General features: G+C 56.5%; 2 protein-coding genes and 1 pseudogene across 3 annotated transcripts; 2 read left to right on the top strand and 1 right to left on the bottom strand.

Annotated features, from left to right (window-relative positions):
* LOC134560714 (exocyst complex component 1-like) overlaps window positions 1-895 on the bottom strand; it is a 30,768-nt pseudogene extending 29,873 nt beyond the window's left edge.
* On the top strand, window positions 484-3,810 carry LOC134560532 (BTB/POZ domain-containing protein KCTD12-like). Of its 2 annotated transcripts, XM_063416630.1 has the most exons (3): window positions 484-570; window positions 601-636; window positions 2,298-3,810. In XM_063416630.1, the coding sequence occupies exon 3, from the start codon at window positions 2,320-2,322 to the stop codon at window positions 3,172-3,174; it is 855 nt and encodes a 284-aa protein (XP_063272700.1). In that variant the 5' UTR covers window positions 484-570; window positions 601-636; window positions 2,298-2,319; the 3' UTR covers window positions 3,175-3,810. The 2 variants fall into 2 exon arrangements, with proteins under 2 accessions (XP_063272700.1, XP_063272699.1); XM_063416629.1 differs by having other exon boundaries at window positions 546-636.
* A 29-nt stretch (window positions 3,811-3,839) lies between these two features.
* Window positions 3,840-22,444, top strand: SCAND1 (SCAN domain containing 1). The gene is made up of 4 exons (XM_063416631.1): window positions 3,840-13,086; window positions 15,231-15,353; window positions 17,614-17,709; window positions 21,688-22,444. The coding sequence occupies exons 1-4, from the start codon at window positions 12,915-12,917 to the stop codon at window positions 22,128-22,130; spliced, it is 834 nt and encodes a 277-aa protein (XP_063272701.1). The 5' UTR covers window positions 3,840-12,914; the 3' UTR covers window positions 22,131-22,444.
* The last annotated feature ends 672 nt before the right edge of the window (window positions 22,445-23,116 follow it).

Raw genomic sequence — 23,116 nt, 5'->3', positions numbered from 1 at the left:
TGGGCAGGGACACCTCCCACTGTCCCAGGCTGCTCCAAGCCCTGTTCAGCCTGGCCTTGGGCACTGCCAGGGATCTAGGGGCAGCCACAGCTGCTCTGGGCACCCTGTGCCAGGGCCTGCCCACCCTGCCAGGGAACAATTCCTGCCCAATATCCCATATACATCCCCATTCTTTTAGTTTAAAACCGTTCCCCTTGACCTGGCACCATCTGGCAGTGTTAGACGTTCCTCTCCATCCTTTTTTACAAGCCCCGCTGCATGCCCAGGCCATGGCCAGGGTGCCCCCGAATTCCCCATCAGCTCCGGCCGGTACCAGAGCGAGGAGGATGCGGGGACAGGGATGGGGGGACGGGGATGGGGGGACGGGGATGGGGGGACGGGGATGGGGGGACGGCGGGGGCCGGTCGGGCGGAGGCGGAGGGAGGCGGGGGAAGGCGGAGGGAAGGCGGTCCCGGGGACAGCGGGGGACGGCGCTCGCCGCCTTCCCGGCCATAAAACGGCGGGGCCAGCGCTGGGCGGGCGGAGAGGAGCGGCGAGGAGCGGAGCGGCACGGCGGGGAGCGGCACGGAGGGGAGCGGCACGGAGCGGAGCGGCACGGAGCGGAGCGCAGCGGAGCGGCCGGGCCGCCCTGCCCAGGTATCGGGGGCGGCGGGGTCGGGGTCCCCCGGCCGGGGAGCGCCAGGGCTGAGCCGGGCTGTCCCCGCCGCTGTCCCCGCTCATGTCCCCGCCGGCTGCGCGCCTGGGGCGGGCAGAGGGGACAGGGGGGACGCTCTCCCTGTCCCCCCCGAGCCCCCAGCCCACCGCGGGCAGCCCCCCCAGCCTCCTCCAGCCTGGACAAAGGGATGCGAGCTCCGGGCACGGACGGCTCCTGCCCGCTGGGCTGTGCCATGGGCATGGAATCGCCAGGGAAAGGGACCCAGAGGCACCGCGGGAGGGGCTGGGAAGCCGGGACCGCGCTGATCCTCTTTCCATCCTTCCGTCTCTTCCTTGCCCAAGTCACTCCCTGTGCAAAGACGATCCTCCCTGTGAGCCGGGAGGAGGAGTGTGGCCGTGAGAGGCTGGCTCAGCTCTGTCCCCGTGCCCAAAAGTGCCCACAGAGTTCTATCTTTGTCCTTTGATTGCTCCGAATTTTGTGTTGGGATCCTTTGGAGCAGCTCCTGGGAATCTTTGCGGCAGGACACGGGGACGGGGCGAGACTTTGGGCTGTTCTTGGGTGTGGGACCAGTCTCGGGGGGTCCCAGCCTCCGAGCAGACCCGGGGCAGCACTGAGATCACCCACGGAGGGGGCAGAGCTGGAGGTCAGCCCAGGGAACCTCTTCCCTCCGTGGTCTCCCAAATGCCTGCACAGAGCACGGCATGGATCCAGGCTCCGGCTGCTGAGCCAGGTTTATGTAAGCTGCTGATTTGCAGTGTCAAGAGACATCCAAGAACCGGCTTGCTTTTGGAAAATGTATAAATCCGTGGCATCTGCTCCCAGGCTGTAGCAGCAGACCAGGATTTGTCTTGGTCCCAGCCCCTTGGAGAGGTTCTGCCAACTCCCAGCTTGGCTGCGAGTCCGCGTTGAGCACTTTCCAGGAGCAAGGACAGAGCAGGAGTGACAAAAGGCTCTGTCTCCCTGCCCCTCTGTCCTTCAAGGCACTGGTGCCGCTTTTCCCCAGCCCCGGGCTGCTCCTTGCGTCGCTCCACAGCCCCTCCAGCCCCGCTCTGCGGGGCCCCTGCGCCGGGAGCTCCTCCCTTGGCAGCTGCGGCTGCCGGGTCCCCAGGGTGTGACAGCCCTGCCTTTCCTGTTGTTGACAGCAGCCCCGGTCCCCGCACCTTCCCGGGCAGAGGGGCTGAGCCTCTCTGGGGAGCTCAGCTGGAGATGGCACGGTCAGACCACGGGCAGCGTGCCAAGGAAGGGGAGGTGGCTTTGGATAATGCTGCCTGTTCCAAGAGCCAGGGACTGGGCCAGATGACTTCCAGACTCCTGGAGAGACAAGGATCCGGTCCTGTCCTGCCTGCTGACCCAAAATCACACAGTTAGTGGTGGCTTGGCAGTGCTGGGTTGGACTCCATGATCTTAGAGAGCTTTTCCAATCTAAACACTTCTATGATTCCACGTGTGATCTGGCTTGGGATCCTCTCCAATCACTTGGGATCACGGCAGTGGCTTGAGGCCCCTTGGGATCTCCTGCAATCAGTTGGGATTGTGGCAATGGCTTGATCCCCCTTGGGATGCCCTGCAGTCAGTTGGGATCAGGGCAGCGGGCTGTGTTTTCTGGCAGTTTTATCACGGTTCTGACCTGTCTGTGCCGCAGGTGGGAGCAGCGGGAGCTCACCATGGCCCTGGCAGACCCCGCGGGCTGCGCCAAAGGCGGCGAGGACAGCAACCCCTTCCCTGACATCATCGAGCTGAACGTGGGGGGGCAGGTGTACATCACCCGGCACCCCACGCTGGTCAGCGTGCCCGGCTCGCTGCTCTGGGAGATGTTCACGCAGAAGGACGTGCGCTCGCTGGCCCGCGACAGCAAGGGCCGCTTCTTCGTGGACCGGGACGGGTTCCTGTTCCGCTACGTCCTGGACTACCTGCGGGACCGGCAGCTGGTGCTGCCCGAGCACTTCCCGGAGCGTGGCCGGCTGCAGCGCGAGGCCGAGTACTTCCTGCTGCCCGAGCTGGCGAAGCTGCTGGCACCCAAGCTCAGCGAGCAGAACTCCCTGGGGGAGGACGCCTGCCAGAGTGACCCCGAGGAGCTGTCCCCTGGTGCCGACCCTGCCCGCAGCCTGGCCTCGGCAGCGCCGCCCAGCACCGCGCCCGGCGCTGCCGGCGCCGAGGGCCGCAGGGCCGGCTTCATCACCATCGGCTACCGCGGCTCCTACACGCTGGGCAGGGACAGCCAGACAGATGCCAAGTTCCGCAGGGTGGCCCGGATCATGGTGTGCGGCAAGACCGCGCTGGCCAAGGAGGTCTTTGGGGACACCTTGAACGAGAGCAGGGACCCGGACAGGCCCCCGGAGCGGTACACGTCCAGGTACTACCTCAAGTTCACCTTCCTGGAGCAAGCCTTTGACAAACTGGCCGATGCCGGCTTCCACATGGTGGCCTGCAACTCCACAGGCACCTGTGCCTTCGCCCACGAGCAGACGGACGACAGGATCTGGACCTCTTACACCGAATATGTTTTCTATCGTGAGTGACACAAAACCAACCCTCCGCCAACCAGCCGCTGACTGTCCCTTTCCCATCCCGTGCTGGCTGTGGCCTAGAAGGTAGAGATCCGTCCCCGAATCCCGGCGTCCTCCCTTTGCCTCCTTTTCAGTTGGTTCTTGTGTTTCTCTCCCTCCTCCTTGCTCCACGTTGAACCTGCCCAGCTCCTCCTTGTAGCAGCTGCTGACCACCAACCTTCCTCCCTCTCTCCGACCTCTTCAGCTGCTCCCAACCCTCCCTGGATGTGTGGACTCGGACGCTGCTGCGGACGTGGGCTGGGTGGGAGGGGTGGGACCCGCTGGACACTGCTCCGGGCTGGCGCTCCTGCAGCTGGATGGGCTCGGACACTGGACTGGGCTCTCTGTCCCGTGCAGCTCCGTGGGATCCTGCTGCACACGCTGACCTGCCAAGGGGGCTGGGAGAAGAATACTTGGGATAAGGACACAGGGAAGCAGAGCCGGGGAGGGGGTGGGAAGTTGCAGCCTGGCAGCACGTCTGGATTGGCAGGAGCCCTGTAAGCGGCTTAGCCTGAGACTGGCAGCGCTTGGGAAGGGGAGAGGCTCCCCCTGCGCTTACAGCTCTCAGCTGAGACATGGCCACGGCTCCAGGATGCCTCGGGGGGGATTTTGGGGGGGATTTTTGGGAGGGTGGGAAGGGCAGATGTTCCATGAGGGAGGTGGAGGGGAGCGGGGAAGGCTTGATGTGCTCGGGGGTGTAAAATGCTTATACAGGTCTCCAACTCCTTGGAGCCTTGTCAGCCAAAAAGTCCCTTCATTTTTTTCTTGGGAGCACAAGGGGAGTCACAGGGATGAGGTTGGAATGCTCTGGTGGGGATCAGGCCACAGCTTCACCCAGGAAAGGGAATTGTGGCCATTTTGGTGATCTCCTGTGAGGTGTTTCCAATCCCAGCTCCCCACGCCCTCCCGGGACTGGGGCTGCTGCTGCTCTCCCCCACAGGGCAGTGTGGGATAAGGGGACAGCCCGCAGTGGCCGTGTGCCCACGTGCCCAACTGGCACAGGGCAGAGGAGCTTTGGGGAAGGGGTTCCAAGAGGAGAAGGAAGGAGGCAACACAAAGTTATCAGAGCCTCTGTGCTCTGCCCCTCCTGACCCTGCTGGGCAGGACCCCAGGCCACCACATCCCCAAGGCCAGCCCCAGCTCTGCACACGGCCTTAGCCTGCAGGAGAGGTGACCCTGATGTCCCTGTCTGCTGCCTGTGCCTGTCCCCTGGTGCTCTGCCACCCATCCCTGGCATCCACTACCCATCCATGACACCCACCATCCCCCCAAGGCACCCACCATCCATCCCTGGCACTCACCCTCCATCCCTGCTCCTGCACCCTCCATCCCTGCTCCTGCACCCTCCATCCCTGCTCCTCTACCCTCTATCCCTGCTCCTCTACCCTCCATCCCTGCTCCTCCCTCCCCATCCCTGCTCCCACCACCCACCCCAGCCCCTGTGAAGCTCCTGGAGCAGGAGCTGCAGGATCTCCTCCCTGGCTGCTGGACACATCCAAGGGGCCATTCCTGCTTGGGATCCATGTGGGAGGAAGGTTTGCAGCTTCTGAGAGGAGGGAGGGCTTTGGGGCCAGCAGAAGTTTCAAACCAGGTTCTCCCTCTCTCCTGAAGAAGGGGAAGGCAAAAATGGTATTTTGACATTTTTCATGGTCCTGTTCCTCATTCCAACAACCTCTGGAAGAGGAAATGACAACCAGCTTAAGAAAAGACAAGAAAAAGGAACTTGAGCTCTGTGTGCACACAAAGAAAACATTTAAATAAAGGGGGAGGGGACCTGCATTCCACATTTGCTTTATTTTTTTGAACTCAAGATTTTCCTAAGTAGTATTGGGAAAAGAAATTGCTGCCTTGTGGGAAATGGGGCTGTTTTGATGTTTTTCCCCACTGGAACTGGGCTGAAAAATTGATCTCCAGGGAGGAGGAATTTTTTGCCTGAGGGAGAAACCAGAAAGGCAAAGTCACCATTCCGGGGGTTTTGATGTGGCAGGTTCTGGGGTCGGGGCTGCTCAGCCCAATCCCCCACAGGAAACACGAGCAGGGGTTTATTCCTGAACCCTTTCAGAGCCCAATTTTCCTGGAAACTGAGATTTCATGGAAAAATCCATCTCCACAAAAATGCACCTGATTTGGGGTTGCTCCTTTTCCTTGAATACACTTATTTATAGGAAAAGTGTCCTTGTTGTGCTCGGGATGAGAACCTGGCTCATTTGATCCCCAGGAAAGACCTTGGATCAAATGGATCAAATTTGCTGGGGAATGGTGGCATGGAAAAGCATCTCAGTGAGGTCTCCTCTGAACAAGGTGGGGAGAACCAGGCAGGGAATGGCTGGAGTGAGCTGGGAGCTCTCAGGGCCTCAGGGAGACAGTGGAGAGCCAATTCCCTGATGTCACCTGGTTTTTCTGGGAATATTCCCCTCTTTCTGTGACCCCCAGACCTCGAGCTCCTGCTGGGCCATCCCCTGGGCTTGTCCAAACACCCAGACCTGCTCTGCTTGTTCTGTCCCTGTGCTCCCCCTGAGCATCTCCACTCCCAGGGAAAACCCAGCCTTGTCCAGCTCCTCCTCTGCTGGATTTGGGGGTGGTTTTTCCTTCCCACCAGGAGGACAGGACCCTGCTCCTCAGCTTTCTGCCAGTGCAAACCAGGTTAAACCAAGCTCCAGGTGCTGCTGGAGGTGCTGGTGGTAGCATCCCTCTTTTCCAGGAGGTCCATCCTCCCCATCCGCTGCCTTTCCAGGGCTGGGGAGAGGTTTGGGGTGGCCCAGCCCAGCCCTGGGAGTGCTGGCACCCGAGGGCAGCACGTGGGCAGAGCACACCTGGAGCAGGGGGGATTATCCACGTTGATGTCCGGGAAAACCGTGGCTGGGAGGGATCCCCAGGATTATTTTAATCTGCCCTGCACTGAGCACTCAGCAGCTCTTCTCATCCTGCTGGGAGTGAGAGCTGGATGGAGTTTGGGATGGGTTTGGGATGGGATTTGAGGTCCTGATGTCCCGAGGGGTGCGCAGGCAGCAGATCCCTGTGGATGCCTGGGGCAGGGCCTGCTCTCCTTGCAGAGCTCAGCACACACCGAGGAATGTTCCCATGAAAAGCTCCCAGCTCCCCAAGGGTGTTTTCCCCAAGAGGGAACATAACCCAGCCTCTCATTTCGAGATTCCCAGAAAATCCCTCATCCCAAAATAAAACCCCTGGTGGGAGGGAGGCAGAGCAGGAGCTGGGGCTGGCTCTGCCTTCCCAGGCAGGCACCTGCCCACAAATTGCCGGTTGCTCCTCACAAAAACTGAGCTTAAGGAAAAGCCGAGCCCCATCTGTCTCCAGCAGGCACTTCTGCCACCCCTGGAGAACATCTGGAAGCACTTTGCGTCCTCGGTGTGGCTCCAGCCCCTCTCCAGGGGGACCCTTTGGGGGCAGAGGTTCCCAAAGCTGAGCTCTCCCCGTCCATGGAGCAGCTCAATCCCATGGACTGGGAAGAGGACAGGGAGGGGCCTGTGGGGTCAGAGAGGCCAGAGGGGGGCACAAAAATCCCATTCCCAGTCCTGAAATCCCATCCTGCCATGGGAGACTCCACAAAAACCCAAGGGATTTGTTGGAATGTGGCAATAGAAAGGATTTGGTGATGGAGGAGCAGGAGAGGGGAGAAGCAGCTGGAAGTTGGAACCAGCCTCTCCCTCTCTCAGATAACCAGGAAATGCTTTGGCTTGGTGAAGACCTCAAAGCTCATCCAGTCCATTCCCACCCCCTGCCAGAACCAGGGACAATTTCCACCATCCCAGGCTGTTCCAAGCTCCCTCCAACCTGACCCAAATCTTATTAATTTTAAAAATAACCCCCCCAAAATTCCCTTTAATGACATGGGCATCCAGCACCAGGAAAAACTACTGGAGAGAGGGGAGATTTTACCATTCCTGGTGCAGAAACTGCAGCCTGGATGCTTTGTTTGGGAAGGGTTTAACAAAACACGGGTTTAGGCTCAGCTTAACAGCTACAGCTGCTGTGTTCTGACCACAGAGAGGCCTCTGGGGCTCCTTCCTGGGGCTATGGGGAGCAGGAGAGGGAAAGCAGATGAGTTTGGGTCTTTTGGGACTTTTGGGAGCCCTTGGATGTGTTGGATTCCGGTGAGTGCTGCAGAATTTGCCAAATAATTCTTGTCCAGCCTGCGCAGACAGTTTGTGCTGAGCTGAAGCAGGCTGGACTTGGGGATGGCCAGGTGGTTTTCTTCAAAGGCCCTGGCAGTCCAAAAAGTTTTCCTTCATTCCAGGTGATGGATGGCTGGGAATTATGCTCCCCCCGCTGCTCCGGGAGGGCCGGGCAGGATCTGAGGGAAGGATGTTCCTGCAAATAACCTAAACCAAATTCCACCTAAATCACTTTGGAGTCAGAGCCCAACCTCTGCATCCCAAATGTTTGCTGCCCGTCCTTTCCCTACTCCAGGATAAATCCCGGCAGGATGAATCCACAGGGATGCAGAGCCCAACAGCATCCTTAAAGGATTAACCCTTCCTTCACCCCCACCCTAAAAACTCCTATCAGGAATAAATTTCAGGTCCCTTCCCACCCAAACCAGTCTGGGATTCCATGATCTGGAATTCTGAAGGGAGATGGAGCCTGGCCTTGTCCTGTCCCATCTTTCCAAGGATCCCTGTGGGAAGCAGGGAGGAGGAGCACCTTGTTCCCTGGACATGATATCCCTGGAATGTTCCTCCCAGGGAAGAACAGCCCCTTCCCACCAGGAGCAGGCATGAGGGGCTGCAAATTCTGGGGCCGTTTCACAAAAAAAACCACCTGAAAAATCAGATTTTCCCCTCAGAATTCAGCTTTTGAGCTCCCATACACTCAGAACCATGGAATATTCCGAATTGGAAAAGACCCACAGGGATCATCCAGTCCAGCCCTTCAGGAATGGCCCCTACAGGGATCAGGGTTTGTTTGGCTTTGGGTTGGGGCCCTTTCCGGGACAAGAGAGGGCCCAGCCCCGAAAACCCAAACAAAGCCCAAATGTTTAAGGCTCAAAGATGAAAAGAATAAATAAAGGAAACTAGGGAAAAAAAAAAAAAAAAAAAAAAAGAGAGAGAGAGAGAGAGAAATCAAGTTTTCCTTATCCCAGCCTTGTGCTGTGGGATTGGCCAGACAGGGAGTGGTTTTTGGGATCAGATGAGGAAAGCACGGAGCCAGGGAAACTTTGGGAGAAGCGAAAGGGACAACAAAACAACCCCGAAATTGGGCTTGTGCCTGTCCCAGCTCGCCCTGCCTCAGTTTCCCCAGGCACAGCGTGAGGAAAGGAGTCGCTGGAGGTCTCTACTGGAATGTTCTGGAGAGCAGAGCTCCCCGTGGAAAGGACATTCCAAGAGTCAGCTCTGGGATGTGGGGAAGTCCTTGCTGTCGTGAAACACAGCCCGCCCACATCTGGAGCCCCAAGCACCGAGAGAGCCGTGGACTATTGTTCTAAAATCACGGAATGGTTCGGACTGGAAAGGACTCCAGAGCTCATCCAGCTCCAGCAGGGACCCCCTCCACTATCCCAGGCGTTTCCAAGCCCCATCCAACAACTCCCCCTCGCACTCCAGCTGTTCTAAACCAGGCGGGATAAAGAAAACCCGGCCGAGTTCCAGTGCTTGGCCTCACCTGGGGATCCCCTCCTTAGAGCTCAGGCTTCTACCCAAAAAAAACCCGGGATAAACCCAAATCCTTCCCCTCTCCGGCAGAACAAGGGATTAGAGCTGCTTTGGTGCCGTCCCCTCTCCCTGGAATCGCTCCCTGAGCACAGCCATTATTCCCATTAGTCCCTAATTTGCTGTTAATGGCCCGTTTTAATCAGCTCCGAGGATTAAATGCCATTGAGGAGCCAGGGGATTCCAGCTGCAGCGATCCTGAGCAGGGATGTGTGCGCGGGGAGGGTTTGAGGGTGAGAGAATGGGACAGGGGACAGGGACAGGGAGACAGTGCCATTTCAGGAGCAGAGTCTGCGTTCAGCTGACAGAGGAGAGGAGTAAACAGGAAATCGTTTCGCAACCTCCCGCCACCAAAGCCTCCCCTGCTCCCCTCCGCCGCCGCGCACCCCAAGGGCTTCCCAGGAAAGGGGAGTATTCCCTGGATCCCGGGGTGCCTCGGCTCCCACGGCATCCCCTTGGCGTGTAGGGGGTGCAGCAGCAATCCTGGCACCCTAAAAATCCCCGTGTCCGGGGAGGGGGAGCCCAGGAGCTGCCGCGGGCTCCCCATCACTGCGGGAGCTCCCAGCAGGGCTTTGGGAGCGGGCAGAGCCCCCCTGGCCTTTGGCACTCCCGGGTTTTCCTGCAGCACTCGCACCTTTCAAATGCTCAGCTGCTTTCCCGGCTGCTCGTCCCTATCCCTGGCAATGTCCCATCCCCTCGTCCCTGTCCCTGGAATGTCCCGTTCGCCTCCAGCCGCTTTAAGGGAGCAGCTCCAAACCCCAGGGGAGCCAGGGCGGGGCCAGTGCTTTCCGTTTGATTCCCAAATTATTAATGTCCTTTGTGTGCCCGGAGGGGATTTAACACAACCCCCGGGGAAACACAAAAACTCCATCAACTCCACGGCTCAGCCTTTTAACCGGAATTTGGCTCCAGAGGAGCTGAAATCCCCAGGTGCCGGTTTGGAAGGATTCCCAATCTTCCCGAACTCAGTCAAAGGGGCCAGAAAAGCACTTCCAGCAGGAGCGGGCACTGCTGGGCTCTGATAAGGTGCTGATGCCAAATACTCTTCCCAATTCCTGAAATTTCCGAGTGGTTTTAATCCCCTCCACCTCCCAGCAAACCGCAGCCCCTGGAAAGCGCAGCTGCTTCCTTCCAGTGGGATTAATTTGTATTTGGATGAGGAATGAGGTTTTGGCACCAGGGATCTCCACCGTGAGCCGTTCCCCTCCCTCCTTCCGTCCCTCCCTCGCTGGAGCTGAGGTCATCCAGCAGTGCCACGGAAATGAAGGACAAACTGACCTGGCCTCTGTCACTCCGAGCCTTGGCAGGAGCCAGGGATCCCCTCCGTGCTCCGAGGTTTATTCCCAGGTTTGTTCCCAGGTGTGCTCCCAGGTCTGTTCCCAGGTTTGTTCCCAGATTTGTTCCCAGGTTTGTTCCCAGCTGTGCTCCCAGGTCTATTCCCAGGTTTGCTCCCAGGTTTGTTCCTAGGTGTGCTCCCAATTGTGCTCCCAGATCTGTTCCCAGATCTGTTTCCATGTCTGCTCCCAGGTCTGTTCCCAGGTCTGTTCCCAGCTGTGCTCTCAGGTCTATTCCCAGCTGTGCTCCCAGGTTTGCTCCCAGGTTTGTTCCCAGGTGTGCTCCCAGTTGTGCTCCCAGATCTGTTCCCAGAGCTGTTCCCATGTTTGTTCCTGGGTTTGCTCCCAGGTTTGTTCCCAGGTCTGTTCCCAGGTTTGTTCCCAGGTGTTCTCCCAGGTTTTCCGGTGGGTACCCCAGAGGTGTGGGCTGGTGTCCCTGGCTGAGCATCGCCTCCTTTCCACCTCGGGATCTGCCCCTTCCACATCCCCTGCTCGTGTTCCCACTGATTCCTGCAGCAGCAGCATGGCCTGGAATCATGGAATGGTTTGGACTGGGAGAGACCTTAAAGCCCACCCCACCCCTGCCATGGCAGGGACACCTCCCACTGTCTCAGGCTGCTCCAAAGCCCCTCAAACCTGGCCTCGGGCACTGCCAGGGATCCAGGGCAGCCACAGCTGCCCTGGGAATTCTATCCCAGCACCTCCCCACCCTCCCAGCCAGGAATTCCTTCCCAGTATCTGATATCTGAGGCTCGGAGTGGTCACTGTGACCTCCCGTGCTCGTGGACATCCCAGATGAGCTCAGCAGCTCCACGTCCTCCCAGATAATTAATTGCATCTTGGATGAAAGCGCTGGAGGGGGCTGGGAACAGCTGGAGCATCTCGGTGTGCTCGGAGCAGGTCATCCATGGAAGGTTTTTTTGGTTGGTTTGTTTGTGGGGTTTCTTTTTTCTCCTTTTGTTCCGAAGACCAAAATCAAACAAAACAAAAATCCCAAGCCATTATTTAAATAACAGGAGCTCGGTGCCACTGATTTAAAGGGATTTAACTCCAGCCTTAAAGCCCGGAGCGCTGCAATTTCCTGATTAATTCTTCCCCCAAAAAACAAGGACAAAGCCCCTCCTGGCCTTGCCCCTGCTCTCCCTGGATCTTCCCCAGGTGAACATTCCCAGCTCTCTCCTGGGTCTCTGAAGCTGACTGAAATCCCACCAAGGTTGATGACACATCCCCGGGACATTCCCAAGGCACATTCCTGTGTCCTGGTTGTCATTCTGTCCATCCCAATGGAAGTTTCTCCACCAGAGCTGATCCCAAGGTCCCTTCCCACCCACCTCCACCACCCCATTATTCCATTTCCTCCATTTTCCTCTTGGCTGTTTCCCCTTTCCCCCTTTCCTGGATAATAAAAGCCCTTCATCCCAGGATGGCCTCTCGGGAACATCCCCTTATTCCATTATTTATATGCTGGGAATGAACTCTTGATTCCATCCCTCCTTTTCTCTCCCTTAATAAGCTTTTAATCCATGCTGGAAGTTCAACAATCCCCCCTTGGCTCCAGAGTTTCCTTAAAAGCCTCTTGGATGGCCTTTATCCAAAAGCCCTCAGGAAAATGGAATAACTGCTCTCCATTAGCCACGAATTTGTGGCCTGAACATAAAACCAAGGGATTTTTTTCCCCCATGTTTATTAGAAGGGTTTTAATTCTGCTTTTAATTATGATTTCAATTTAATTAATATACAGCCACAATTCCGAAATGGAATTAGCAAACGTGCTCAGGTAAACCATTTATTCCACAGCAAAATGCACATTTGGGATTAATTATGACTGATGCCAAATTGATCATTAATGAAGCTTTAGGGTTAATTAGAACCAGGTGCAAATTTCTCAGGAAGGGTAGGAAACAGTGCAGAAAATCCCATTTTTTGGTTAAAAATGTGTTTATTTCTACAGCTCCCAAATGGAACATGCCAATTTCCCCCTTCCCAACAATACTTCAGGATTAAGGGTAATTTTCATCTCCCTCTCCACGTTGTGTTACTGGGTTTCCAAGGAAAACTCCAATAGCAACCAGCTCCAGACAGGCAGAGTTGCCTCTTTCCAGCCCCCTTTGCTTCCAGCAAAAGCCATGGAATTAATAAAGCATTTGGGAATGACTGCAGACTTTCCCTTCTTCCCTACAAGCAGAAAACAGGTTGTTGATCCCATTTTACAGCTGAGGCTTTCCCTGGTGCAGAGCAGGAAATATTCCTCAGGCTTCCAAGGAGCACAAGGGGGGCTCCTTCGCTTTTCCAGTGGAAAGAACTTGGGTTGTTGTGATGCCCAGGCTTGATCTGATCCCAAATCCCAGGGAAGGGGATGCACCAGGACATTACTGTGTCCCTGCTCCTACAGGACATCTTGGATCAAAATTCCCTTTCCAACAACTCCCAGGTTTTGCTGGTGCAGGGGCACCTCTTGCTGAAATTGGGATGGGGTTGAGCTGGAGAACTTTTCCATGAATTAAAGGACAGTCAGGTTACTCTCGACTTCCAAAAGGCAGAAGTGTTGGGGGGAGCTCAGATATTTTGCCAAAGCACCATAAAACCTGGCTGGGCTCCTGGCACATCCAAGGGGAAAATCCCAGGGAATGATTTGTCATGGGACAGAACCACAGCGCTCATTTTCCTTCCACCCATCTCCAGTGGGGGTGTGGATGTGGAACACAAGAATTCCATGATTTTGGAGCAGGATCCAGACCCACACACGGGTGCAGAGGTGGAGGGGGTTCATCAGAATTCCATGATCTTGGAGCACGGATCCAGATCCAAACCTTCTTGTTTGTTTCCAGGTCCCATTGTAAGAGGCCAGCTCTCCAGGCAGCTCTCCAGGCACTGCAGCCTTCCAGGTAAATCCATGGAAAAGCATGTCCTGGGAAAAACCTGGGAGTGGGTGAAGGAGGAACCCCAAGCATTTGAGTTTCAGCAGTAGCTGCAATTCCCAAGTGTCCCAGTGGCTCCTCGGTGGCTTCCATCCCTTCCCTACATCCAGGGAATGCCCCCAAAGCCATTGTGTTTGTTGGACAACGTGGATTTGAGGCCAGAAGTGGGGTGGAGCCAACATCTTCCAGAGGTGGCTTTGAAATCTTCCCCAACCCAGGGAAGCAGCAAGTGCCCATCTGAAATTTGGAATAAAATGGGATTAATGCCGTTTTTCTGGCGGAGTAGAGCACGGACAGCCAGCACATGGAGGGTGTTTTGTTATCCCTGGGATGAGGGAAAACCAGGACAGAGCAGCTCTTCTGCTCCCACTGTCCCAGGGATTAACCCAAAATCCCAGAGAGCCTACGGGAGGTGCTGGAAGAGGAACGAACTCCCGGAAAGCTCCGCCGAGGTGTGCAAAGCCTCTGGAAGGAACAAACCTGCCTTGGCTCCTGGCACTGCTCCAGCCTCCGCCTCCTCCTCCCAATCCTATTAGAATTAGAGGGATAGAGCTATAAGAGGAAAAGTCCATCCCCAGAGCAGCACTGACAGCTTTGCCTGTAAATCTTTAATAAGCGCCGGCTGCAGGTCAGCACGTGGAGCTGGGAATGCAGCGCCCTGGAGCTCTGCCGGAATGTTTGGGAGCACCTGGAGAAGTTCAGCTGTGCAGATGGAATGGGGGAGCCTCAGTGTGGTTCTTATTCCACAGAAAATCTTTCCCCTCCCACTTGTGTGCCAGGAATTCCTTTCCAAGCCACGTTCCTGTGTCCTGTCTGGGTGTTGTTCTGCCCAAAAGGCTTTGGAATGCCCTGCTGGAATAGAATTCAGCTCAAATTCCCTCCTCAAGGACTTAACTGGGTGCAAAACCAGCCCCTCTGGCATATTAATTGGAATTAGGAATGAAACCTTTCCAGCTGCACTGGCAGTGCACAGAGCCTCTGGGTGAAGCTGGTGGTCCTGGGAAGCAGGAGGCCCTGGTTGGAGCCTGGGAAGAGTCAGGAATTGTCTCAGGAAGCGCAGTTAGTGAGGGGGGCCATGGGCACAGGCCATGCCTGGGTCCTGCTGCCATCTCCTGCAGGCTGCACCTTCCTCTGGGTCATAATGGATCGTGGATGACCACCCTGGCCAGGCTGTCTCTGGGAAAATTCCTGCTGTCCTGGTTTCTGGCAGGCCCTGAACACCGAATCCTGCTCAGCTGAGGGGATTTGGGGAGCTGGAGCACCCAGTTCCACCCTCTGCTTCCCATGGCTGGGTGGAGCAGGATTGGTTTTACCCAGATCAGGGTGGACTTGGTGAAAGTTTTCATCCACCCCTGGAAGAGCAGGGCTGGATGGGATATTGGGAAGGAATTCCTGGCTGGGAGGGTGCCCAGAGCAGCAGTGGCTGCCCCTGGATCCCTGGCAGTGCCCAAGGCCAGGCTGGACAGGGCTTGGAGCAGCCTGGGATAGTGGAAGTGTCCTGGATGACCTTTCTGGGTGATGATTCCATGATTCCCCGTCTGCCTGGAACTGGAGCGTTCATGGGATTTCTTGCTCTCTGTGCCCACGGGATGATCCTGCTCCGATGCTCCTCCATGGAGAGGGAAATCCCTTGGATGGGGCAGAAAGTGCAGCTAGATCCAAAGGCTCATCCAGGCTGTGTGGCAAATGGAAGTGTCTGTGTGGAAATGTCAGGAAAGAAAATGATGGAAAGCTGAAGCACTAATCCTAGTGTAGGATAAACACCCTGCATTCCTCCCTGTTTGTAAATCCTCATGTAAATGAGGCAATGTATGGAAAGCCAGGGACAGAGAGGTTTAGGAAAAAGGCAGGAGAGCAGGAGCAAAGCATGAGGAACAGCAGGTCCTGGTGGGAAATGTGGGATGTGGTTACAGGCACTGCTCAAAGCTTGAGGATCACCCCAAGAAGGGTTTGGGAGGCACTGGGACTTTTCCTGACCATTCCTCACCCTGGGAACCCAGCGTGGCACTCCAGGAGGTGCTTTGGATTCTATTCCCATTCACCACTCTTCTCACATTCCCTCTGCATCACTTTCCTTCTAAGATTTTTCTCCTTTGGGTGTTGATTCCTAGGAAGCTCCTGGCTCAGCCTTCCCATTCCCGAGCCTTCGGAACCGGAGCAGAGCCCCAAAAAACCCATGTCCTCTTCTGAGCCCATCCTGGACCTCAAGGGAGACACGGCGGAAGCACTTCCAGGTAGAGAACCAGCCCTTCCAAGTGGGAACCAGCCCTTCCAGGTGGGAACCAGCCCTTCCAGGTGGGAACCAGCCCTTCCAGGTGGGAACCAGCCCTTCCAGGTGGGAACCAGCCCTTCCAGGTGAGAACCAGCCCTTCCAGGTGGGAACCAGCCCTTCCAGGTGAGAACCAGCCCTTCCAGGTGGGAACCAGCCCTTCCAGGTGGGAACCAGCCCTTCCAGGCTGGATGCAGCTCAGGCTCACCAGGAGCTGCTCCTCTTGGAAGAATTCTTGGCAAAGCTTTGCCATCCTCGCTATGGATCACTAATCGCAGTAAACAGGCAGGTCTTAGGATCATAGAATTATTTCTGTGGGAAAAGACCACTGAGAGCACATCCCAGCCACTCCCGAGTGTGGCAATACCCCGTGTTCTCAGATGCCACATCCCTGGGGATTTTAAATCCCTCCAGGAACGGGGACTCCACCCCTGCCCTGTGCCAGGCCTGGAAGAACTTTTTGGGGAATAAAGGGTTATCCAAAAGGATGGGCTGGGCACGGAGGGAAAGCTGCTTTTGCTCCATGTGGTCCCAGGCCTCCACCCCAGGCAGATGTGCTGATGTAAAGCAGGGTGGCTCTGTTGGCTCCCAGCATCCAAGGGCTCTGCGCCGTCACCGGAATTTGACCCCGGTGTCTGAATCCCTCATAATTCCCAGCCCAGCCACAAAGCTGGAGCGGCTGCTCTGGAAAAGCCAGAGGGAACCGAGTGCTCACGCCAAGTCTCGGTGTGGGACAGCTGCCGTGCTACCCCCTCCTCTGCTGCTCCAGGGACATCCCACAGCTCCTCCCGCTGATCCCATCCCTGTTATCCCAAAGGACTTGGCAGGGAGCTGTAGCATCCCAGCTCTGGGAAAAGCAAAATTTCTGCTCGTGGGGAGAAGGCAGAGAGAGCTGGGAGACCTTCAGAGGGAGCATTGGGAGACCTTCAGAGAGGGGATTTGGGAGACCTTTGGAGATGGGATTTGTTGTTCTTTTCCCTGTCTCCCTGGGAATGCCAGAACTGGGCAGGTCAGAGCAGATGTTAAATTAATCAGTGACAGGGAATATCCACTGCTAAATGTGTATATTTTATAAATATGGGTAAAAATAAGCAGGAAAAATATACTTGGACTGCACAGATCCACAGGAAACAGCCTAAAGCTGACAGCAGAGCTCCCAAAAAGCAAAAAAAGGGAATGTTTTGGAAACAGGAACAGCTGCACAGGGGATGAACTGAATTGCAGGAATCAGCTGTAGTGAAGGCAGCCAAAATTTCAGCCCCAAACACTGCTCCCCTCTCTCAGCTCTTGGGCGTGGGCCCTGCCAGCTCCAGGGAGGGCAGGAAATCAGGAAAATCGGGAGGAATTGGAGATGAAAGGCGCCGTGGGATGGTTGGGGAACAGTAATTAGGCGCTGATGGATATCGGCTCGCTCAGGGGGTGGAGTGTCGAGGGCTGATTTAGATCCCGGCAGGAGCTGGCCAGGAATTAAAGGCACAAAAACCTTGGACGGGTTTGTTCTAGCTCCAAGGGATTGAAGTCCTGGATGACAAAAGGTGGCTGGAGTTGGATCTCCATCTGTCAGTCCTGACAGACAGGCGGATTCAAAGGCTAAAAAGGTCGGAATTGCACAGCATCCCATGCTCAGGAGTCGTGGAATAGAATCCCAGACTGGTTTGGGTTGGAAGGGACTCTAAAGGTCTCCTAATCCCCCCTGCCATGGCAGGGACACCTTCCACTGTCCCAGGCTGCTCCAAGCCCCAAATGTCCAGCCTGGCCTTGGGCACTGCCAGGGATGAGGCAATGCAGCCGCAGATTCCAGGCTGGAGGCGTTCCTACATTCCAGCCATCCCTGCAGCTTGTGGATATCCACAGGCACTCAGCAAACCCTGATTTAATTTAGATGAAGGATCTCCAGGGCATTTCCTGCAATCACATTGTGCCTGCATACACCGAGATCCTGCAAAGCTGAGCATTCTGATAAAACTGGCACACACTCCCAGAGCAGCTGTGGCTGTCCCTGGATCCCTGGAAGTGTCCAAGGCCGGGCTGGACAGGGCTTAGAGCAGCCTGGGACAGTGGAAGGGATGGGGTGGAATTGGATGAGCTTTAAAGTCCTTCACAACCCGAATCATTCCAGGACTCTGTGATTCCTATGGACGATGGAACGGGGTCTCCATACCCACAGGGTGATGTTGGTGAACACATCTCCATAATTTATGCAATTCCCAATCTTTTCCTCGCAGAGAACCTGGCAGCAGCAGAGGAGCAGAGCTCCTGCCCACCAGGGGACACTCCGGGGAGTGGACAATCCCCAGAACCCACGGAACCAAGGCCAGCAGGTACCGGTGTCCAGCCTCCCTCCACCTTCCCTCCAGGGAACCTCAGCCCTCAGAAAAGTCCCTGAAATCGCTATTCCCACCTTGCCTCCTCCTGGCAGTGCCTGTATGGTGAAGGAAAATCTGGATTACCTTCCCAGGGCTCCAAGGTCCTTCAAGAGGCCCCTTTTGCTGTTTGGATCTTTTTTTCCCAGCTTCTTGCTGAGCTTTTCCAACAGCAGGAATGGATTACAAAGGGAGAATCTCAGGAGAGTCAGGCTGGGGTTTCTGCCATCTGTGGAGTTTGGGGCTCCAGGAACTCTCTGCACCTGAGCTTGGTGCCTCCTGCCAAGGGATCAGGATTCCCTGGGGATCCATCTGGGATCTCTGGCACTGCCAGGGCCCTGTGGCAGGGCCTGGGTACCAGAGCACACTGGCCCAGCTGCACGGGAAGCTTCCAGTGCTGTTCCTAGCTGGATTCATTCCATAAACCAGAACAATTCATGCTGAGTCGAGTCCTGAGATTGAAGGGACCCAGCAGCTGGCACGGGAGCAGCTGGTCTGGGTTGGGCACTGGGATGTTGAGGATACACCCTGGGCATCCAGGGGGTGTTCTGGATGCACCCTGGATGCCCCCTTCCCACACTTCCCAAAGTCAATGTGCTCTTCCAGCTCATTTGGAAGGTTTTATCCATCTTTTTTTGACCTGCATCACCCACGTTTAGGAGGAAGGAATTTTAAAAAGCTTGTAAAGGAACCAAGACATTCCTGGTACACCCCAAGCCATGTGAGGTCCTGATTTTTCCATTTAAACACCAGAGGGAAAAGAGCTGTGGAAATAAACCATGGAAGAGAAACGTGGAATGTTTTGGGATGGAAGGACCTTGAAGCCCACCCAGTGCCACCCCTGCCATGGCAGGGACACCTCCACTGTCCCAGGATGCTCCAGCCCCAGTGTCCATCCTGGCCTTAGGCACTGCCGGGGATCCAGGGGCAACCACAGCTGCTCTGGGCACCCTGTGCCAGGGAGGAATTCCTTCCCAATATCCCCTCTCATCCCTTCCTGGTCAGTGGGCAGCCATTCCCCCATGTCCAGTCACTCCAGGACCTCACAAAAATTCCCTTCCTGGTTATTTTGGAGGAAGTTTGGTCTCTACAAAAAATGGGGGGGGAAGGGAAGGGAAGGGAAGGGAAGGGAAGGGAAGGGAAGGGAAGGGAAGGGAAGGGAAGGGAAGGGAAGGGAAGGGAAGGGAAGGGAAGGGAAGGGAAGGGAAGGGAAGGGAAGGGAAGGGAAGGGAAGGGAAGGGAAGGGAAGGGAAGGGAAGGGAAGGGAAGGGAAGGGAAGGGAAGGGAAGGGAAGGGAAGGGAAGGGAAGGGAAGGGAAGGGAAGGGAAGGGAAGGAAGGGAAGGGAGGGGAAGGGAGGGGAAGGGAGGGGAAGGGAGGGGAAGGGAGGGGAAGGGAGGGGAAGGGAGGGGAAGGGAGGGGAAGGGAGGGGAAGGGAAGGGAAGGGAAGGGAAGGGAAGGGAAGGGAAGGGAAGGGAAGGGAAGGGAAGGGAAGGGAAGGGAAGGGAAGGGAAGGGAAGGGAAGGGAAGGGAAGGGAAGGGAAGGGAAGGGAAGGGAAGGGAAGGGAAGGGAAGGGAAGGGAAGGGAATCCTGGAGCCCGAGGGAGCGTGAGCTGCAGATCCCTCATCTGGGATCACCCAGGAGTGTCCTACTCCCCCCACCCATGCTGGGACTTTCCAGCATCCCTGGGGATGGGGGCAGTGTGCGGGAGCAGCAAATGCAGTGCTGTGAGCCCGGGCCCGAGCTCCTGTGCCTGTCACAGCCTCTGGGATAGCAAAGCAGTGTCCCGGAGCCGAGGGTGGGGACGGTGTTTGCTTCCCGCAAAACGCCGGCAGGAGCCGGTAATTGCCCCCAGCAGGGTCCCAGCGGCTCCGCGGGGCTGCTCGGAAGTGTCGCTGCTGAATTTAATTGGAGCTCTGAAGCACAAGTGGCACCGGGGAAGGAAAATCTGTGGGAGAAAGGATCAGAAAACTCAGCCGGGCTGATCCCTTTTGCCGGCTGGGAGGGACACTTAGGGCTGTGGGGTGGCCTTGGATCAGCCGAGGGGTGACACCCCTAATGCCAGACAGGGGCTCGAAATGTGAGAAAAGACAAACCTGGGCAAAAAAACCAGGATGTGTGTCCAAAGCTAAGGAAAGAGGAGGCCACGGAGCTGCTCCCGGGCTGGAGCCAGGCTGGGAGAGCTGGGGGTGCTCACCTGGAGAGGAGAAGGCTCCAGGGAGAGCTCAGAGCCCCTTCCAGAGAGCTGCAGAGGGACTGGGGACAAGGGATGGAGGGACAGGACACAAGGAATGGCTTCCACTGCCAGAGGGCAGGGCTGGATGGGAGATTGGGCAGGAATTGTTCCCTGGCAGGGTGGGCAGGCCCTGGCACAGGGTGCCCAGAGCAGCTGTGGCTGCCCCTGGATCCCTGGCACTGTCCAAGGCCAGGTTGGACACTGGGGCTTGGAGCAGCCTGGGACAGTGGGAGGTGTCCCTGCCATGGCAGGGGTGGCACTGGGTGGGCTCTGGGGTCCCTTCCAACCCAAACCATTCCACGATTCTGAGATTAAGAGCAGGGAAATGTCAGGGATGTGAGTTTGTGGCCTGGCACCAGCCCTGCCAGACTACCCAAAGGACGTCAGGGATACGAGAAATATTCAGGAGCTGTTCCCTGGAAACCTGGATTTGCTCTCAGCCTGGTGACCTGAACAGTTCTCTGTGCCTCAGATGGGAATAATGGGATGTAAAATGGAAAACTTTGGGAAATAAATGTTATCCTGAGGCAGCCACAGTCACAGGGTGCTCCAGGAGCTGAGACACTGGAGAGGAACTGAAGGATTTGAATTCATTCTCCAGCTCAGACAGAGGCTCCTCCTGGGAATTTGGGTGCTTAAATCCCCCAGCCTCAGCTCCACGGTTCCCAAAAGCAGCTCCCAGGTTCGCAGATAAGATGATTAAAGCAGCTTCGAGGCTTCATTCCATCACTCAAAGAATTTGGGGCAAAGATTCATCCCTCTAACTTCCCATAGGGATTTGCCAAAGAAAATCCAGCCTCCAAGGGCTCTGCTCGCTGATGGGTGACATTCCTGCTTCCCACCTCCAGCAACTGCAGAGCTGGAGCTGCTCAGCAAATGTCAAAATGGGACCAAAAAAAAAAAAAAAAAAAAGAGGAAAGAAAAGAAAAGGAGGGGAAAAATCCAACTCTGCCCTTACAAAAGTTTTGAAGGAAAAAGAAAATCCCCCTTGACATTTTCTGCTTCTGTGTAGGGTGAAGGGTTTTAAACAGGAATATTTAAAATATTTAATAGGAATATTTATATTTATTTTTAAATAGGAATATTATATTTAAGAATATTTATTACTTGTTTTGTATCTCTGCCACCAAGTGTATTTTTAAAAGAATTCCTAGCAGGTCCCTCAATCCCCTCAGCTTCCTCAGCTCCCTCACCTCCTTCATTTCCCTTAGCTCCCTCATACTCCCCAACTCCCTCACCCTGCTCACCACCCTCATCTCCCTCGGCTCCCTCATCTCTTCCAACTCCCTTATCTTCATCTCCCTCCTTTCCTCATGTCCCTTCTCTCCCCCATCTCTCTTGTCTCCCTCAGCTCCTTCATCCTCCTCATATCCCTCATCTCCTTCATCTCCCTCCTTTCCTTATGTCCCTCCTCTCCCTCGTCTCCCTCATCCCCCCATCTCCCTCAGCTCCTTCATCCCCTCTCCTCTCCTCTCCTCTCCTCTCCTCTCCTCTCCTCTCCTCTCCTCTCCTCTCCTCTCCTCTCCTCTCCTCTCCTCTCCTCTCCTCTCCTCTCCTCTCCTCTCCTCTCCTCTCCTCTCCTCTCCTCTCCTCTCCTCTCCTCTCCTCTCCTCTCCTCTCCTCTCCTCGAATCTCCTCTCCTCGAATCTCCTCTCCTCGAATCTCCTCTCCTCTCTCACTCCTCTCCGTTTCCCTCCCCAGCCCGGGACTCTCCGGTTCCCGAGCAGGTGCCGGGTCCGGCCGGGGACGGCTCCGGGAGCGCCGCTGGGACCCCCGGCCCTGCCCAGCCGGGCCCGGGCACCGCCGCCCGGCCGGAGGAGAGGGACCCCAGGGACCCCAGCCCCACCGAGTCCCCGCCGTGGCCAGAAGCTCCCGAGGAGCCCCCGGCCCGCCCCAACACTCTGGACTTCTCCAAATCGCTGCGGAGGCCGGAGGAGGGGCAGCCGCGGCGCGGCAGTGACCGGGTCAAGGAGAACGGCGTGGAGGCCACCCCGGCCACCGCCGCGGCCAGCGACGAGCGCCGGGAGCTGCAGTCCGAGCTGGGCAAGTGCATCGAAGAATTCCGCAGGATCCGCATCCCGGCCGCCTTCCCCAACAAGAAGCGGCAGTGGCAGAGCGAGCTGCTGAAGAAGTACCAGCTCTGAGAGGCGCTCCCGCCTCCCGGCCCGGGAATTGATGCTCTCCGGGCTGCTGGCGGCGGTCCCAGCACGGGCAGTGTTGTCCGTGCTCCCAGTGAGGAGCAGAGGGGGCTCACGGAGCCCTCCCCGATGCTGGAAGGGTCACAAGCCTGTTCCCACCACGCTCACCGAGGGGATGCTCCACATCCCCAGAGCCACAGGCACAGCTGGAGGGGACAGGACAAGGAATGGTGTCCAGGGGGATGTTCGGGGCCAGCAGAAATTCCCACATTTCTGAGACTGAACTTCCCTGGCGTTTCAAACAATAAAATTGAGTTGGTGACGGAAATGAACTCCAGTCTCCTCATGGCTTTGGGGCACACGTGGGAATTGGGCTCTTCAGAGCCCTGAAAGTGGCTTGGAGGTGGAGTTTCCTGGATTGCTTGGCTCTTGGGGCTGTGGAGGGGGAGACCAGATCCACACTTTTATTCCTTTTATATGGAGCCAGGTCGGTGAACTGTTTGGGGAAGTGTTCAGGGAAATGTTCAGGGAAGTGTTCAGGGAAGTGTTTGGGGAAGTGTTCAGGGAAATGTTCAGGGAAGTGTTCAGGGAAGTGTTCAGGGAAATGTTCACGGAAGTGTTCAGGGAAGTGTTCAGGGAAGTGTTCAGGGAAATGTTCAGGGAAGTGTTTATGGAAGTGTTTAGGGAAGGGTCTAGGGAAGAGTTTGGGGAAGTGTTGAGGGCAAGTGTTCACAGGGACACGGAGAGCAGAGCAGTGTGGGGTGACCCTGGGCAGAGCTGGCAGCCAGGACAAGGCTCTAATCCCACCTCATTCCCTGCACAGGATCCCAGCTCCTGGGAGACAGGTGGACGTGGAGCTCAGAGAGCAGGGGAGGGCTGAGCCAGAGCTGCAGTTGGATCTGGAATCTGTCCACGGCTCACTGGAGGCTCCTCAGCAGAACGAGCTGCAGAGACACTGCCGGTGCCAAAAGGAGCTGGCAACCATTCCCAGA

Source organism: Prinia subflava, chromosome 20, assembly GCF_021018805.1.
Source record: "Prinia subflava isolate CZ2003 ecotype Zambia chromosome 20, Cam_Psub_1.2, whole genome shotgun sequence".
Lineage (NCBI taxonomy): Eukaryota > Metazoa > Chordata > Aves > Passeriformes > Cisticolidae > Prinia > Prinia subflava.
The sequence above is the reverse complement of the archived record's forward strand: the minus strand, read 5'-3'. Positions and strand labels throughout refer to the sequence as shown.